General features: G+C 47.6%; 1 protein-coding gene across 1 annotated transcript in view; it reads left to right on the forward strand.

The window, feature by feature from the left end:
• Nucleotides 1–14,209, forward strand: part of ADAM19 (ADAM metallopeptidase domain 19) — an 80,718-nt gene extending 66,509 nt beyond the window's left edge. Inside the window, exons 14-23 of the mRNA XM_011286766.3 lie at nucleotides 394–589; nucleotides 1,782–1,890; nucleotides 3,210–3,414; nucleotides 4,155–4,232; nucleotides 4,368–4,476; nucleotides 5,542–5,686; nucleotides 6,520–6,604; nucleotides 6,926–7,150; nucleotides 9,649–9,801; nucleotides 10,570–14,209. Coding sequence (XP_011285068.2) covers nucleotides 394–589; nucleotides 1,782–1,890; nucleotides 3,210–3,414; nucleotides 4,155–4,232; nucleotides 4,368–4,476; nucleotides 5,542–5,686; nucleotides 6,520–6,604; nucleotides 6,926–7,150; nucleotides 9,649–9,801; nucleotides 10,570–10,623 — 1,359 coding nt within the window. The 3' untranslated portion in view covers nucleotides 10,624–14,209. The remainder of the gene's footprint in view (nucleotides 1–393; nucleotides 590–1,781; nucleotides 1,891–3,209; nucleotides 3,415–4,154; nucleotides 4,233–4,367; nucleotides 4,477–5,541; nucleotides 5,687–6,519; nucleotides 6,605–6,925; nucleotides 7,151–9,648; nucleotides 9,802–10,569) is intronic.
• The last annotated feature ends 1,930 nt before the right edge of the window (nucleotides 14,210–16,139 follow it).

The following is a 16,139-nucleotide window of genomic DNA, read 5'->3' on the forward strand; positions in this document are numbered from 1 at the left end:
AAAGTAAATGAGGGAATATTTGTACTGGGCACTTAAACATGGGAGCTCCATAAAAGTAGCTGTTATTAGTAAAGCAGTTTACTTAGTAAACTGTAAGTTGTCGCATATATATGATTCTTATCTACTTCTTTTTTTTTTCTTATCTACTTCTTAAAACTTAGAAGAGAAAATGAGCTAGCATTTGTGAAAACACCATGAAAACTCTGAGTCGTTATTCATATTGTAAGTTTGATGATGATGATTTGAGCTAACGAGGTCATGCAAAATAACGGTCTCTGGAATAATGGAAATGGGGAATTGTGTTCCACAAAAGTGATGCTCATGAATCCTTTGCTATAGGGTTGAGGTCCTGTGGGAAATTGACTGTTTTTCCCCTCTCTTTCCTCGATCCAGCTGCTGGCCCCTGGGACCCTGTGCCGTGAACAGGCACGGCAGTGTGATCTCCCAGAATTCTGCACGGGCAAGTCTCCCCAATGCCCCACCAACTTCTACCAGATGGACGGCACTCCCTGCGAGGGCGGCCAGGCCTACTGCTACAATGGCATGTGCCTCACCTACCAGGAGCAGTGCCAGCAGTTGTGGGGGCCTGGTAAGGACTCTCCTACAGGGAATGTCCCTCCTCCTGCCTCACCACTTCCAAGCCAGCCTCCCCCTTCATGCCCTCAGCATAGCTTAGATCCTTGGTTTCAAAATCGCATCTCTAGATACTCCCTTTTTATTTCCCCTTGACTCAGGGTAGGCTTTCAGAGAGAGACAGTGGACAGTGTTCTTACTAGTTCCTTGATGCTTTAAATTCTCATAGTGGGTAAATGCGTAAGAATAACCCAACAGAAGAATGCGCAGATCATGGAGACAGAAAAGGAAATGCAAATGACCCTTAGCTATGAAAAGATATTTAACCTCACTCATATTAAGCAGATTATAACTACTATGAAATGAGATTTTTCATATATCAGATTGACAAAGACTGAAAAATTAACATAATTATTTAATTAATCAAATTAATTTAATAATAATTATAGGTACCATACAACTGGACCAATCTATTCTGCTACTTAAGAGTATACCCTACACTTCTATTTGCACATGTATGTGAAGATAGGTTTATAAGGATATTCACTGCAACATTGTTAGTAATAGCAATAGCAACCTATATATCCTCCGGTAGGGACCAATTAAGTCTGGTACATCCCTGTAGTGGAACCCTGTGCAGCTGAATGAAAGAAAGAGGCAACTCTATATGTACTGAATAAACCCATTTCGTACAATAGATTAAGTGAAAAAAACACTGCTGCCATTTTTAATTAGATAGATATCTCTGGAAGATACACAAGATAGATACAAGATAGAAGATACATTGTTAATTGTGATGGCTTCTCCAGGTTGTGGGGAAGTAGGAGCTGGAATGGCTAGTTAGAAATATCAAGACATGCTTTATTTCTTTATAATTTTGTGCGTATATTACCTATTTTAAAATCTAAAATGGAACAGGGCTTTTTAATTAGACAGTAGGTTTAGCACACAAACCGCCCACAGGTATACAATCTCAGTAAGGTATAAAGAATTGATATAACATCCTTTTCTATGAGTAGGTCTTGATGAGAAGTTGGGGGTGGAATAATCTGATGGGGATACAGGAAGAAAAAGCTCAACATTCCCTCCCCACCCAAAAAATGTTCTTAACTTCATGATTTTACCAAGGGCTAGCTTTGTACTTTAAGGGGCTTCTGACTTCTCCTAAAGTTGGCTAGTGTGCTGATAAATGTTTCTTGCCCACCCAGGAGCCCGGCCCGCTCCCGATCTCTGCTTTGAGAAGGTGAATGTGGCAGGGGACACCTTTGGAAACTGCGGGAAGGACATGAATGGGGAACACAAGAAGTGCAACATGAGGTGATGACCATAGGGCTGACCCCATAAGATGAGGAGTGACAGAGCAGTTTCTGTTCTGTCCTCACTCCTGTCCACCTCAGCCACTTGGGTCTTTAAGTAAATTGTCAGAGTCAGACAGCTGTTCCAGGCCTGTTCTTGGATGATATACCATTCAGCCTAAGGAAGTCAAAGGGAGGGTATCAATGGCAGTGCTTCCTAGAAAGCTGGTCAGACTTCCTTTTGGATCCTTCTTACAGTTGAGCAGGGAATCAGCTCTCTTGGGTCATTTCTGTGGAATGCTAATTATACCCTCATCTGAATACCCTGTCATTCATTTCCTTCCTTCCTTCCTTCCTTCCTTCCTTCCTTCCTTCCTTCCACCAACTATCCACCCAATCCTCCATCCATCCATCCATCCATCCATCTATCTGTTGAAGGTTTGCTGTGTGCCAGATACTATGCTGAGTACATGGAACTTTTAATAAATGATACTGTATGATAATGGAAATGTGGAGAGAGCCACCCAATCTGGTCTTAGGAGGTCAAGGTGGTGTCCCAAGGGAAACTGTGCTTAAGCTGAGATCTGGAGAAATTATCCAGTTGAACAAGATAAGGATTTGTGCTGGTACGAGGGAGAGTAGATAGATGAGTAGAGGAAAACTGGTGGGAAAAGCAGCTGATAACTTTGTTATAGTTCAAGTACAATGTTGGGGTACAGTGGAGAGGGAGCTACTGAGAAACAAACCTGGACAGTTGAGCAGGGGGACCAGATCATGAAAAGCCTTGAATGCATGACTAGGGGAATTTGGACTTTAGCTTGAGAGGAGTTTGGAAATTAGACATCAGTGGAGGCAAGGCTGAAAGCAGGGAGATCAGTTTCTTGGTGTCCAGGTGACAAAAGGATGGAGATATGATTTGGGGTAAATATATATGAGGGAGGATTGACAGGGCTTGGGAATTACTTGAATGCAGGAGTGAGGGAGAATGGGGAGTGGAGATGACACCAGGCTTCTGGCTGTAGCTCCTGGGTGCAGGGGGGTGGGTGGAGCATAAGGGGCAGGTTGCTCAGGTAAGGCTGTTGTCCTTGCAGTAAAGAGGACTTCCCAAGGCCAGCTCTCTGGCACAGATCTGCTTGGGGACAAGGATCTAATTTTCTATCGTTAGTCTAAGTTCACATGAGATCTCTCCTGCTGGGTCCCTAGGGCACACTCGTTGCTCCTCGGCCCCTCCCCTATCCACGCCTGCTCTCCTGAGCAATGAAAGATTGAAGCTCTTCTGTCCCCCAGTTCTTCCCCTCCTCTGATTCTACCTCCTTCCCTCCCCCTCTCTCTTGGGCTCAGAGATGCCAAGTGTGGGAAGATCCAGTGTCAAAGCTCTGAGGCCCGGCCCCTGGAGTCCAATGCAGTGCCCATCGACACCACTATCATCTTGAACGGGAGGCAGATCCGATGCCGGGGCACCCATGTCTACCGTGGTCCTGAGGAGGAGGGGGACATGCTGGACCCGGGCCTGGTGATGACCGGGACCAAGTGTGGCTACAACCATGTGAGTCCCAGTCTCACTCAAGGGAGAGGGGAGTGACTGAGAGATGTGAGCTCTGGAGGAAAGGTGCCTGGGCTCAAATCCCAGCTTCCCAGCCTCTCTGTGTCTCCATGGCTTCCATTATAAGACATGTCAGTAATAGCATGACCCACCCCAGAGAACTGTTGTAAGGATTAAATGAGATAATCCCTGTAAACCACTTAGAAGGGCTAGCTGTTATCACTTTTGTCCTCATCATGAATTATTATATGACTTAAGAAATGGACTAGACTCTAGTCCAGGAGCCTTGGGAAGATAAAGGCACCTATCTCAGAGTTAACTGAGAAGGAAATTAGAAAAAACATGTGAAGCATTTATTTGGTATAGCACAGAGTAGACTGCTGTCACCATCATTATTTTTAAGGACAATATTAAAATTAATGCATATTAATATACACTTAAGTAACATATAACCAACATATTAATATAGAATGTAATAACATCTATTTGTTATATTAAATATAATGTCTTAATAATATAATGTTTATTATTTTCTCCCTCATCACAAAATTAATAGCAGAATTTAGTTAACTATCATCCTGTCCTTGGTTTTGAGGTCATTTTCAATTTTTCAGTGTAATAAATAACCTGAAGTGAGTTGCATTTTCGAGTCCCGTATGTCCTAAGTGTAAAACCCCCATCTCCTGATTGCTAACCAGTGTCCCTTCTATGGCACTGACAGTTTGGTTTCCTCCTCAATACAGATTTGCTTCGAGGGGCAGTGCAGGAACACCTCCTTCTTTGAAACGGAAGGCTGTGGGAAGAAGTGCAATGGCCATGGGGTGCGTGTGCCCCCGGGGGATTCCGGGGTTCCCCTGCACTGATGTCCACTGGGGCGGGGCGGGGGTGGGGGGCAGGCCCTAGGGGAGGCCGGACCTCTCCAGGGTGCTGACACCTGTGCCCTTCCCTCGCTTCAGGTTTGCAACAACAACCAGAACTGCCACTGCTTCCGAGGCTGGGCCCCACCCTTCTGCAACACCCCCGGCCAGGGGGGCAGCATCGACAGTGGGCCCATGCCCCCTGAGAGTGAGTGCCTGGCCTGCTCAGAGCCTCTGCCCATTTTTGTGAGGTTGGGTGGGTGGCCTGTTGTAGAGAAAGAATGAGTCAGCTCCATTATCCTGATTTTGTAGACGAAGGAACACAAAAGAAGGGCCAAGTGGGAGAGTGGCTAAGGCTGGCAGCCTGCTGTGGGGCTCATGTCAGTTGCTCTTTCTCTCTCATTTCTACTGAGGAGGGCAACACTGCTTGGTTGTAAGAGAGATTGAGACAGATCAGAGGTTACTGAATGATCTCATCTAGTTTTGGATAGTGGAGTGACAACCTGTCCTTCTCAGCCACATAAAAACAATCATGAACCTGGGGCACATGATAATGGTTCAGATTCCCTGGATGAACAAGCTTCAAATGGAGAAACAGACAACCAGAAAAAATGTACTACAGTTTTTAGTGTAAACCACAGAGATTCTAGCCCTTTGGTTTCCAAGTTTTTTGTTTTTTTTTTTTTTAATACCAAAGTACTTTTGTGTGAACAAAATCTCTTACAGAAGAAACTCTAGTTTATAAAACAGACAAAAGTAGTGTGTCTGTACATTTAAATTGTACATTTAAATGTACATTGTACATTTAAATTTGTAATTTGTGACAATTGAGGCAGCTTTGATAAAACCAAATATGAAATTGTGGATTATCCATGAGACTTTTAGTCCTAGGTTGGTCTCAGCCTCTCAGCATTTGGGGTTGGTTGCTTTGTGTCCAGAAAAACCATGATTCAGGCTAAAAGCTAGTGGTAAATAATAATAGAACTTGAACTCCTTGCCTCAAAAGGAACTTTTAAATTAAACAGAAGTGTCTGAAGAAGCTTCACTATGAGGTCTGCACAAAGCAAGTTGACCTGGCTGTTTAAGCTAATATTAGCGGTTTTCTAGGGGTACATAATGTGTGTGTGTTTATTATACTTCGTAAGTTAAAATAAATAATACAAATTGGGTGCAAATAAAATATCTGAAGAAGAATCAGGAATACAGTGTTTGAATTCCACTGCTGCAGCCCAAATAGCTTCTAAATTTCTAATTTGGGTTCTCTTTCTGGAAGGTGCTGGTCCTGTGATAGCTGGAGTGTTCACGGCCATATTTGTGCTGGCATTCCTTATGCTGATGTACCACTACTGTAAACAGAACAACAAACTGGGCCAGCTCAAGCCTCTAGCCCTCCCTTCCAAGTTGAGGCAACAGTTCAGGTATGATGGGGTGCCATGAAGGACTTGGGTCCATTGATGGACCATAAAGCTTTCTGTAAGCAGAACCGGGTAAAAACAACTGGTGATAGTGGGTCTAAGTCAGGGAAGGCAAATGAACAGTACATGCCGCCATCTTCCCTTCTGCCTTGCTTCACCAATGTGGCAAACATTACTAATTGATCTTACTCTAAATATTCTCTACTGGTTGTCACTTCAGAATCCTTTTCATCAGACTGCCCCTAACCAGTTCAAGTTGAAATGTAAAATGAAATCTGTTTGCCATCTTTTTTGTAATTGATTTGATTTCCATTTTAAAGAGCAGAAAACTGAGGCAATACAGGTGGACTAACCTAAGTCAGGCGGGGGGGGGGGGGGGGGGGGATGGGGGGGTGGCTGGATATCGACTCAAGACAAAGGCTTTCTTTTCCTCCCAGTGATTCATTCCTTTGGATCCTGGGGATGTGTACTTTTTGAGTCCCCTATTAAATTATACTTTTCATGGAAGGATTTAAAAATCCCAAGTCTTTCTGGATCTATGCCTGAAGGGAATTGGTTGATGGCTGGTGACATCCTTGTGTCTCCTTGAGGGAGCAAGTTCTTAAAAGGGTAAAGAGAAGGTGATGAGGAAAACTCTGTTTTGTAAGGGGCAACTCTTTACGTGAGAGTTCTCCACTGGCCACACAGTGTCTCCATATGTAGGGAGTCTTCACTTCTCCAGAGAAGACTTGGGGAGATTTAGCTGCTTGCTGGACCATTCTGAGCCAGAGGGAACTCAGGCAGTGACCCTTGATGAACATTTCCCCTTTTCCTTCTCCCCCATTCCTTGTTACCAGTTGTCCCTTCAGGGTGTCTCAGAACAGTGGAACTGGCCATGCTAACCCAACGTTTAAGTTGCAGACTCCCCAGGGCAAGCGAAAGGTAAGGGCTCTGTACCATTGAATTTTGCCGCTTTTCCTTTATCCCTCAGTACCCTGCTGGATTTTCCTAAGGCTCTGTGGGCCTGTGGGATTGGTAAAAAAGCCAAACTTGGCTTGAGAGAGATTCAGTTGGTTCCGACATCCCCTAATGACTTTAAAGATTTGTACCTGACCTCTGGGAACCTGGAGATTTGGCAGGTCAGCATGTCCTTCCTTTGGTCTCTGGTCTTCTCAGTGAGACACACAGGGACACCCTTCCTTGAGTTTTTTCAGTATCTTGAGGGCTCCTGTTTCTCAGACATTCCTTGTCTTATGCATACAGGTGACCAACACCCCTGAAACCCCACGGAAGCCCTCCCAACCTCCTCCTCGGCCCCCTCCAGACTATCTTCATGGTGGATCCCCACCTGCACCATTGCCAACGCACCTCAGCAGGGCTGCTAGGAGCTCCCCAGGGGCCGGGTCCCAAGTAGAGAGGAAAGAGTCATCCAGGAGGCCTCCTCCCAGCCGGCCAGTTCCCCCGGCACCAAATTGCATCCTCTCCCAGGTAAGCAGATTCTCAGCAATGCTGTTTTCAAGGCCACTGGCAGCAAGGAATGACAGAGGCTGTGAAGATGGAGCTCACTGAGTCGTGAGCGGCCACTTCCCCTGCATCCTGGTGAATGCAGGGGCACACAGAGGGTGAGAGAGGTGACCTTGGGGAAGTTTACTCCCCAGGAAGCCCCTGAACTGCAGAGGATTTCCTTCCTGGTTGGCTTGTTTTCTGACACGCCACTACCTACCCAGTGCCCTCAATGAACTTCTTTCAGTTTGCTGTGCTTTTTCTCTCCTCTAGGCCTTTGGGAATGCTTTGTCTTCTGACTGGCACACTCTTTCCTCCTTTTGCATGGCCAGCCCTGTTCATCCTCAGATCTCCTCCTACTTGTCACTCCCCCCTCCCCAGAAGCCCTCTCTGACCCCCAAGCCTGAGTTTCGTGCCCCTGTACCTCTCTCATCACAGTACTTATTCCACCAAATTGAGTTTTCCACTAGTCGGGAAGTCTTACCGAAGGATGCTAATTCAAGGGCAGTCAGGGACAGAGGCCCCTGGAAGGTGTGAGTCATCCTGCCAGCAGCCTGTTCACCTGGCCTGTCTGTGCCTGTCTTGCAGGAGTTCCCACGGCATAGGCACAAATCTTTCCCAGGCAGTGTCCCAGCACGGTACCTTCCAGAGCTGTCCTGTGTGTTCTGGTGTGACCCTTCAAGTGGGGCAGAGGACCTGTTTATTTTCCTTCTGGGACTGCTTTCCTTGGGCTTCACTGGGACCCCGGCTGACCCCATCTGTGGGTTTGGCACCAGCTCTGGGAGGTTCCCTGGGACACAGGGCAGGATCACGGTTCGGCAGAGTTGAGAGCATCAGGTTTGGGTCGCCAATGATGTGAATCTGCCTGTCTCCCATTTTTCTCATCTGAGTCAAGGGTGGGATGGAAAATATCCATGCAGAAAGGGAGGGGAAGGACAGGCAGCAAGAGGAGAGGGAAGAAGGGAGAAGAGCAAGAGGTCAGAAATGACAAGCAGAGGCGGCAAGTGCATTCGTCAGCTGGAGAGACCCTGAGTCCCACTGACCCCCTGAGCAAGGGCTTAAACAGCAGAAAGTTATTTTCCCACAGTTCTGGAGGCTAGAAATCCCAAGATCAGGGTTCTGTAGGGTTGGTTGTTTCTGGTCTGCAGATGACCCCCTTCTCCCATGCCCTCTATTGGTCCTTCCTTTGGGCCCCAATGTCCCTGTGTCCAAATTTCCTCTTCTCACAAGGACACCAGTCAGATTGGATTAGGTCCCATACTAACAGCTTCATTTTAACTTAATTGCCTCTTTAAAGTTCCTATTTCCAAATATAGTCACATTCTGAGGTCCTGGGGCTTACGGCTGCAACATATGAATTTGTAAGTGGAAGAGCCAGGCTTCAAACCCGGGTCTGACTCCAAACCCTTCACCACCCTGTGTGCCAGGTCCTGGCTTAGGCCCTGGGATCCCCCGAGCTGAGGGGAACATCATCTTGTCTTGGGGGCATTCACAGTCCAGATCTCAGCTGCACCATTTCTAGCTAGGTAATCACTCTGGAGGTCTCTAGGGACCACCCTTCGAGAGGTAGTGGTGAAACTTTGTAGCCTCCTCTATGCCCTACAAATATTTAGGAGCTTCTAATCTATACCAGGCCCTGGTGGGCAAAACAGATGCCATCTGTGCCTCCCAGGGCCCATATTCTGCTAGGGAAGGGACTCAGACATGTGTAGTTACAGTGGTGATCAATGCTATAAAGGAGAGGTCCAGGGTGCTCAGAAGGAATTACAGCAAGAGTTGATCTACTCTAAGAAATCTAGGAAAGTTTCCCTGAGGAGGTGACATTTGAAGTGAGAGCTGAAGGATGAGCAGGAGTTGGCAGACCGTGAGGGTTGAGAGAGGAGAGAGTTTTCCTGGTCCAAGAACCTGCTGATAGGAGGTTTTATGATGGCAGAGAGTCCCGCAGAAGAAAGGAGCATCAAGGTCATGGCTCTGGGGCCTGAGGAGTTAGATGAGGCTAGAGAATCAGGAGGGGCCAGACTGTGCCACAGGCTTTGGTCAAGGCTTTGCTCTGCATTCCATGGGAAGGGGGCAGTGGTGGGGGCATGGTGACATAATCCACTTTGCCGTTTACAAGGATTCCCTTTGGGCTACCTTTAGGGAGGAGGGGAGTGCAGTGCCTCGGAGGGGCCTGTAGATGCTTCTGGGGCTGTTAATCTTCTATTTCATGCCCCGGGTAGGGATTATAAAAGTGTGCTCCCTTTGTGATTATTCATCTAGTTGTATATTTATGATTCACATTTTTGTATGTATATTACACTTCCACTTTACAAAACTGGTTTAAGAAAATGAAAGGTTTAATATTTAAAAAAATTAAAAAAAAAATAAGACCATAAAGTATATCCTTTTTTTCTCAACTGATTTTGATCTGTAATATATCGGGAGCATTTTCTTTCAAACAGGCCCCTCCGGCCTTTGAGTAAGACTTGTGACTTTCTCCCCAGGATGTTTCTAGGCCGCGGCCGCCGCAGAAGGCACTGCCGGCTAACCCTGTGCCAGGCCGTAAGAGCCTCCCCAGGCCAGGTGGCGCCTCCATGCTGCGGCCCACTGCCACTACCCCTCTTCAGTCCCGGCCTCTGGCAGCACCTGTCCCAAAGGTGAGTCTGTGGAAACCCTCAAGGTATAAGCTGGAGTCAGAGGGCTCCAAGAGGCAAGAATGTGGTTGAGAAAACAGACCAATTCATGCTCCTTTTTGCAGGGATGAATTTCCAGAGCAAAAGCCAAGGACCAAACCTTAGTGTTTCCTGGTGCCTGCATGACTATCCGTTAAATTAGGGTTAGAGTTTTTTTTCTTTCATATGAAAGGTGATGCTTAGGAGTCTGAACTGTGGTGCCTTCAAACCTGGATCTGCAACTGGCCAGCCGAATAGCCCTGAGCAAATCATTCTTGAGTCTCAGCTTCCTTCTCTGGAAAGAGGCAATAAGACGCAGCAGTAGTCTGCCCCATCAGGCTGCTGCGAAGGTCAAGGCAGTTAGTTTATATACACTGCTGGCTAGTGAAAGGCTATTTACAAATGGCCCATCTTCTTCCCTCTCCCCTGGGGCTGACATGTTCTCAGGCTGCCAGTCCTGGAAGTTGGGGGAGAGGGGAGGAGGCGAGGAAGCTGGCCCACTGCCCTCTGTTCCCACCAGGCCTGGGAAATGTGTAAACTGAACTGCAGCTCAGGTTGGGGGCACCACCTCACCTCTCACTGGAGGGTTGATAGTCTGGACGCACAGGCACGGCGACACATTTCTACGGGAAACCACTCCTAGCTGACGGTCTATCCTCCTGACCTGTCAAAAGCAAGAGGACAGATCCCGTTGACCCCATTGGTCAACATTTGGCTGATCTCTCTCTCCCTCCCCTTTCTTTGTTTCCACAGTTTCCTGAATACAGATCACAGAGGGCTGGGGGGATGATTGGCCCGAAGATCTAACCCCTCTAAAGGGGTTTCTGCCTTTCCTTGAGGACTCTGAACCCCACCTCATCCCAAAGGATCCGTGGCCATGGAACCTGGAAAAAGCATGTCTGGCCACCTCCAAGCTCCTCCTCCCCTCTTTCCTTCCTCCCAGAACCACCGCATCTCCAAAAATCTGCTTCTTGACTCAGTGCCTCCTTGGCTTCCTGGGAGGCCCAGAGAGACTACTGTCCAGTGGCATCAAAATGTTGTTTTGTGCAATATACTGCCCCAGGGAAGGGAGGAGAGAACACAGATGAAGACAAATGGAAGCTTCTCCTCCAACCTCCCTTGGGTTGGCCTGTCACCTCAGAGGTGCCAGTGGGGATGGTCTGGGCTGTATGACCATACAGGCCCAGCTGGGAAAAGTCCTGTTCAGCCCTTCAGCCCACGACTTGGCTTGGAGAAGCCATTCATCCACATCCTGTGGTGGAGGGAATACATGAGAGCTTTCCATTTCTTCTATCTCTCTTGAAGGTCCCAGGCTTGACAGAGGCTGGGCAGTTACTCATCCCTTTTAGCTCTAAGATTGAGAGGGGTCAGGCCAGCCTCCACCGTGGCCCTGTCCAGGGCCTGGTCGAGGCCACCACTCCTGGCTCTGTGGCCACATGTGAGCAAGTGAAGTCTGCTCCCCTCCCACCCCTCTAAACCCCCACCTCCCCTTATTCACACGGGTCGCCCTGACTCCAACAGGTACTATTTGTGGGCAGTATAGACAGCAGAGGGAGCACCAGGCTTGGGCCTCCTCTGAGCCAATGCCAAAGGTTGTGGCTCTCACCTCGGGATCATTCTTGGTTGCCTTTTGTTTCCTTGTCTTAATAAGTGCCCGGCGCTTTTGATTTCTCCCTTCAGAAATTTCTCCTTCCCCACTCAGATCTACCTAAGGTGTGGTGCTGCGGTGAGTGGGTCTTCAGCAGTCCCAGCCTCCCAGAGACCTGGTGCTTGTGAGTTACAAGTGAGGGTCCTGCTGCAAGGGTTGGCTACTGGATTTCCTATGTGGTTCTCACGGCTCTTGACCAGAGGACACTCAGGCCATGGCTGTGGGGGTCGAAGCTTTTTTTTCCCATTGGGTTTTGTGACCTAGGCAGAGTGAGGGTGTCTTACCCTCTACTCCCTGGTGGAAATCTAAGTAAGGTCCTCAGGGAGGGCAGCAAAGGGGGCAGAACCCCAGCCTGTCCCTAGGTCTGGTTACTGATTGGAGTCACGGTTGTTGCCCTCTGAGCAAAGAGCTGACCTGTCCCTAGAGATCTGTAGAGAAGTAGCAGTCAGCAGTCTTGATGGAACAGAGTCAGAGCTGGAGCCACCAGGCTTTTTATCATCCACTTCCTCGTGTTCTTTCTTCTGGTCACTGCCTTTATCTGACTTTTATAGGAAGAACTCGGAGCAGCTGGGAAAATGCCACTGCATCGGGTACTGCCCTCCCCAGAGCAGGAAAGGAAGGCTTTGTGGTGCTCTGCTAAATTGGACAACTTGTCACTGGAGATGTTCTCTGGTGGCGGTCTCCACCCCCAGAAGGGTGCTGTGCTGTCCCCACCTCCTGCAGTGAGCCGTTGTTCACGCTTGAAAACCTCAATACAAGGAAGAAGCTTGAGCTTTTACTCCCCAGCCACCAACCCAGGGCCCCCTTACAGTTCTCTGCACACAACAGGTGCTCGATATGTGTTCTCGGGTTTTAGACAAGTGGGAGATTTGGAATGTACCCCTGGGGACACACATGAGGTAGATTTAGAAAGATCTCAGGAAAATGAGTTTCCTTTCCCTCAGGTAGTCTGATATTCATGCGTCTGTCTCCCAGACAAGGGCCCTGGTTGATCCCCATAGCCAGTTTCCACCTTCCTTGCTGCCTGATTAGGTCAGGGGACAGCCTTCCATGTAATTGTGCTACTCCAAATGCCCCAGGCCTCAAGGTTGGGTCCCAGAAAAGTAAAGGTGAAAACACCCTGGCCAAAAAAAAAAAAAAAAAGTCACCCTTATGCCCACCTGCATGCTTCACAGACGTTCCTGTGGTATGTCTAGCTTTTTTCCCACATACCAGGAGGTCGAAGGCTCTGAAGTGAAAATGCCATAGCCATTGTGGCTGCATGAGCCTTTTGAACCTGAAATCCACTCTCCCTGGAGCCATACCAGAAAGAGTCCTGGGTTGTGTTTTCTTTTTTTTCTGTTTTTGTTTTCCGTTATTTTAATACCACCTCTATCCCATAAAATTGTACTGTGAACTGGAAGAAGGTCGAATTTTTTATATTTGATGGAGACTTTTGGCGGCCGGTTCTATTTACTGTTTCACTTCTGGCTGTGTCCAGGGACTGGGAGTCACCGTATTGGCAGGCTGAGCAGGCTGCCCAAGAGTGAGACTGACCACTGCGTGCTCCCTTTTCCTTCCTGTGCCCCTGTGCTGCTTTGAGGTGACAAATAAAAACAAATATGGCCTTAGGTTAAAAGGGATTTTATTTGAAAGGATTACTGCAAGACAAGACAAGGGAACTTGCATTCGGGGCAGGGTGCTGGCAGTGGGGGGAATGCTCAAGTGAGCTCTTGTAAGATCTGCAAGTATCTCAAAGCTCATAAAGGGGCCTTTTATTTGATAGGATGGAGTGGATGTGACTAGAAAGAACTGCAGTTGGAGCATCCTTGCACTCAGCCTCCTTGTGGGGGGCTGCTACAGAAGGGCCGTAGGTTGGCTCAGGCTGAGGGTGGGCCCAAGTTCAGAGTCTGGTGGGGAGACGAGCCTAGCTAAAGCTGGTGGAGTTAACCAGTCCTTTGTTCAGATGGAGCTGTATGGAAATCTTTTTAAAAGCTAACTTAACCTGCCAGTTTTACAGCCCTGTATATGTTTTTCTTAAGAACCTGGGAGCCATCTCTGAAAAGTAAACCTCAAGGGACCGCAAGGGAGCTAGCATCCCCATCCGCCTGTCTCAGTGGGAATTTTACCCAGGAACCGACTTGCTGCCGGTTGTTTTTAGCATTGTTTACTTCTCCCTGTAAAAGCCCTTTTCTGCCCCAGCTCTGAGATGCCTGCAGATCCTATAGTGTTGTGAGAGCCCCTTCTCCATACTGCAGTAGCTCCTCGCTGTCTCTTGCCATAATCCTTTTGAATAAAACCTCCTCTTACCTATGTCCAAATTTGTTCTTTTTTGGCAAAGGGTATGGAAGACTTGTGTGATTTAAATGGGGGACCAGCTCTAAAGTCAGGATTGTGTTAAATGTGTATATAACAGCTCTGCTGGCCACCCAAGAAAGCCAAGGGAACGCCAACTGGAAAGGTGCCCCATCCCTAGGGAAGCTTGCTAAGAGGGGTTCTGCAGAATCCAAGCCAGTGTCCCCAGAGCCACCCTTCTGCTCATCCTCTCACACCATCCGCTGTGTGTACGTCTGTGTCTGGGATCTAGGGCATGTGAATTTTCTTTTTATTTGGAGATTGTTCACGGAAAACAGATCCTCTTCTCTCTTGTCCACCTATTAATTGTTTACAATATTTGTACATCTATGCAAAATACTTGAATGGGCCATGGTGCCTTTTTCCCCCCTTGTTTGTATTTAATTAAAATAAATTGTCATTCGAAATGTTGTCTGGTTTGGCAGTTCTTTTTTGTTGGTGTTAATCTCCCACTGCTCAGCCTGGATAGGGTCCATCTCATGAGGACTCCTCAGAAGAGTTCCCACAGAGACCACCAGTCCATCTGTGAGGCCACAATGAAAGACCCAAAGCCACAGCAAAGGGTTTTCCCATGACCAGTTGAGAAGGGCTGCTTACCTTTGTATCTGGACACAGGCTAGTCTAGTTTAATTAGGTTTGGGGTCACTAGAGGCACGAAAGAATGATCCTGGGATCGTCTGCTCTGTTTCTCCTCAGGCTACACTATTGTACTTGGAGACAGCGAAGACCCTTGGTCAGCCTCCTCATCTTATTGCTGGGTAACACGCACTTCCAAATGGGGAGAGTCTTGCTCAAGGTCTGTTGGGCTGGGTGGGCAGGTGCAGAGCCAAGGCTAGGGTTGAGTATGCTTTCTGATTCCAGAGCCCTATGTGATAACAACTGCCATCCATTAGTGCCCCTGAGTCCGCAGAAAGATCCCACCCTTATTCTCTCATTTGATCCCTGCCTTGGTTTTGAGGTTCTCTAAGAGAGAATCATAATAACCATGCTAGGAGGTAACATTACCGAGTACTTAAATTATGCTAGGCATTGTATGTTACTGTCTTTCTGTACATTACCTCATTGAATCTTCACAAAAGCCCTGGGAGGTCTTTGGTATCTGATATTTTTCTAACTTCTCAGGATTTTGAGACTGCCTGAGGATATCAAATGCTTTGACTACTAAAATGCTTCCTCATGAAATCAGCCCCCACCCAAACACCCCTGCCTGTTTAACATCCATCATCTAAACTACCCACTGTGTCTACTCTGCCAGCCGATCTCTGGGTTGATAGTCATAGATTGATCAGCAATGCAATACGCAAAGCCTGGTTGGACAGACCTGGTTCAAATCCCAGCTCTGCTGCTTACTAGATGTGTGGAAATGGATAAATTCCAGAACCTGGGGCCTTTTTTTGCTACATGGCGGGAGTAATACATACCTCAAAAGTGTGATCATACGCGAAGTGCTCCGTGTGAAAGCACCCACCTGTGCCTAGCCTGGGCTAAGTGCTCAGCGACTGCTGACTACATCAGTTTTTGAGTTGCCCTGCTGAACATGCCAGGGTTTTATTTATATCTGCTCTGGACTGAGAGTTGGCTCCCAAGACAGTTTGGGCAAAGGAACAGTATTGCTCCTTTATTCAACAGATGATTTTTATGAGTGCCAACTATGTGTTCGGCATTGAAAACAAGCAGCAAATAAAGACCAGCTCCCATGAGGCTTATACCCAGACAGGGGAAACAGCACGGATCACAGGAAAAGGAATGAGCAAAGTAGTGCCAGACTTAGTTTAGTGCTTCGGAGAGACGCATTGCCTGGTGGGTAAGACTATAGACCCAGAGCCAGATATCAACTTGGACTCTTCCTGGCTGTGTGACCTTGGGCGATTACATAACCTCCCTGAGACACTTTCCTCAAAAATGGGGCTTAAAAATATATCTACCTTGGGGCGCCTGGGTGACTCAGTCAGCAAAGCATCTGACTTCGGCTCAGGTCATGATCTCACGGTTTGTGGGTTCGAGCCCTGCATCGGGCTCCATGCTAACAGCGCAGGGCCTGGAGTGTGCTTCAGATTCTGGGTCTCCTCCTCTCTCTCTGCCCCTCTCTGTTCGTGCTCTCTCTCTCTCTCTCTCTCTCAAAAATAGATAAACATTAAAAGTTAAAAAAAAAAATCTACCTGGGGGATTTGTGAGGACTTAAAGAATCCACATAAAGCTGTTCATACTGTGCCTGGCTCCCAGTATGGGCTCAGGTATTAACAAGGGATGAATATTTTCAACCGACTGTTCCCCAAACAGCCTTTCCCACTGTAGTGAGAGTGTGCCTGTGAAAGTTACTGTAGGGACTTACTTGGCAGTC

Source organism: Felis catus, chromosome A1, assembly GCF_018350175.1.
Source record: "Felis catus isolate Fca126 chromosome A1, F.catus_Fca126_mat1.0, whole genome shotgun sequence".
Lineage (NCBI taxonomy): Eukaryota > Metazoa > Chordata > Mammalia > Carnivora > Felidae > Felis > Felis catus.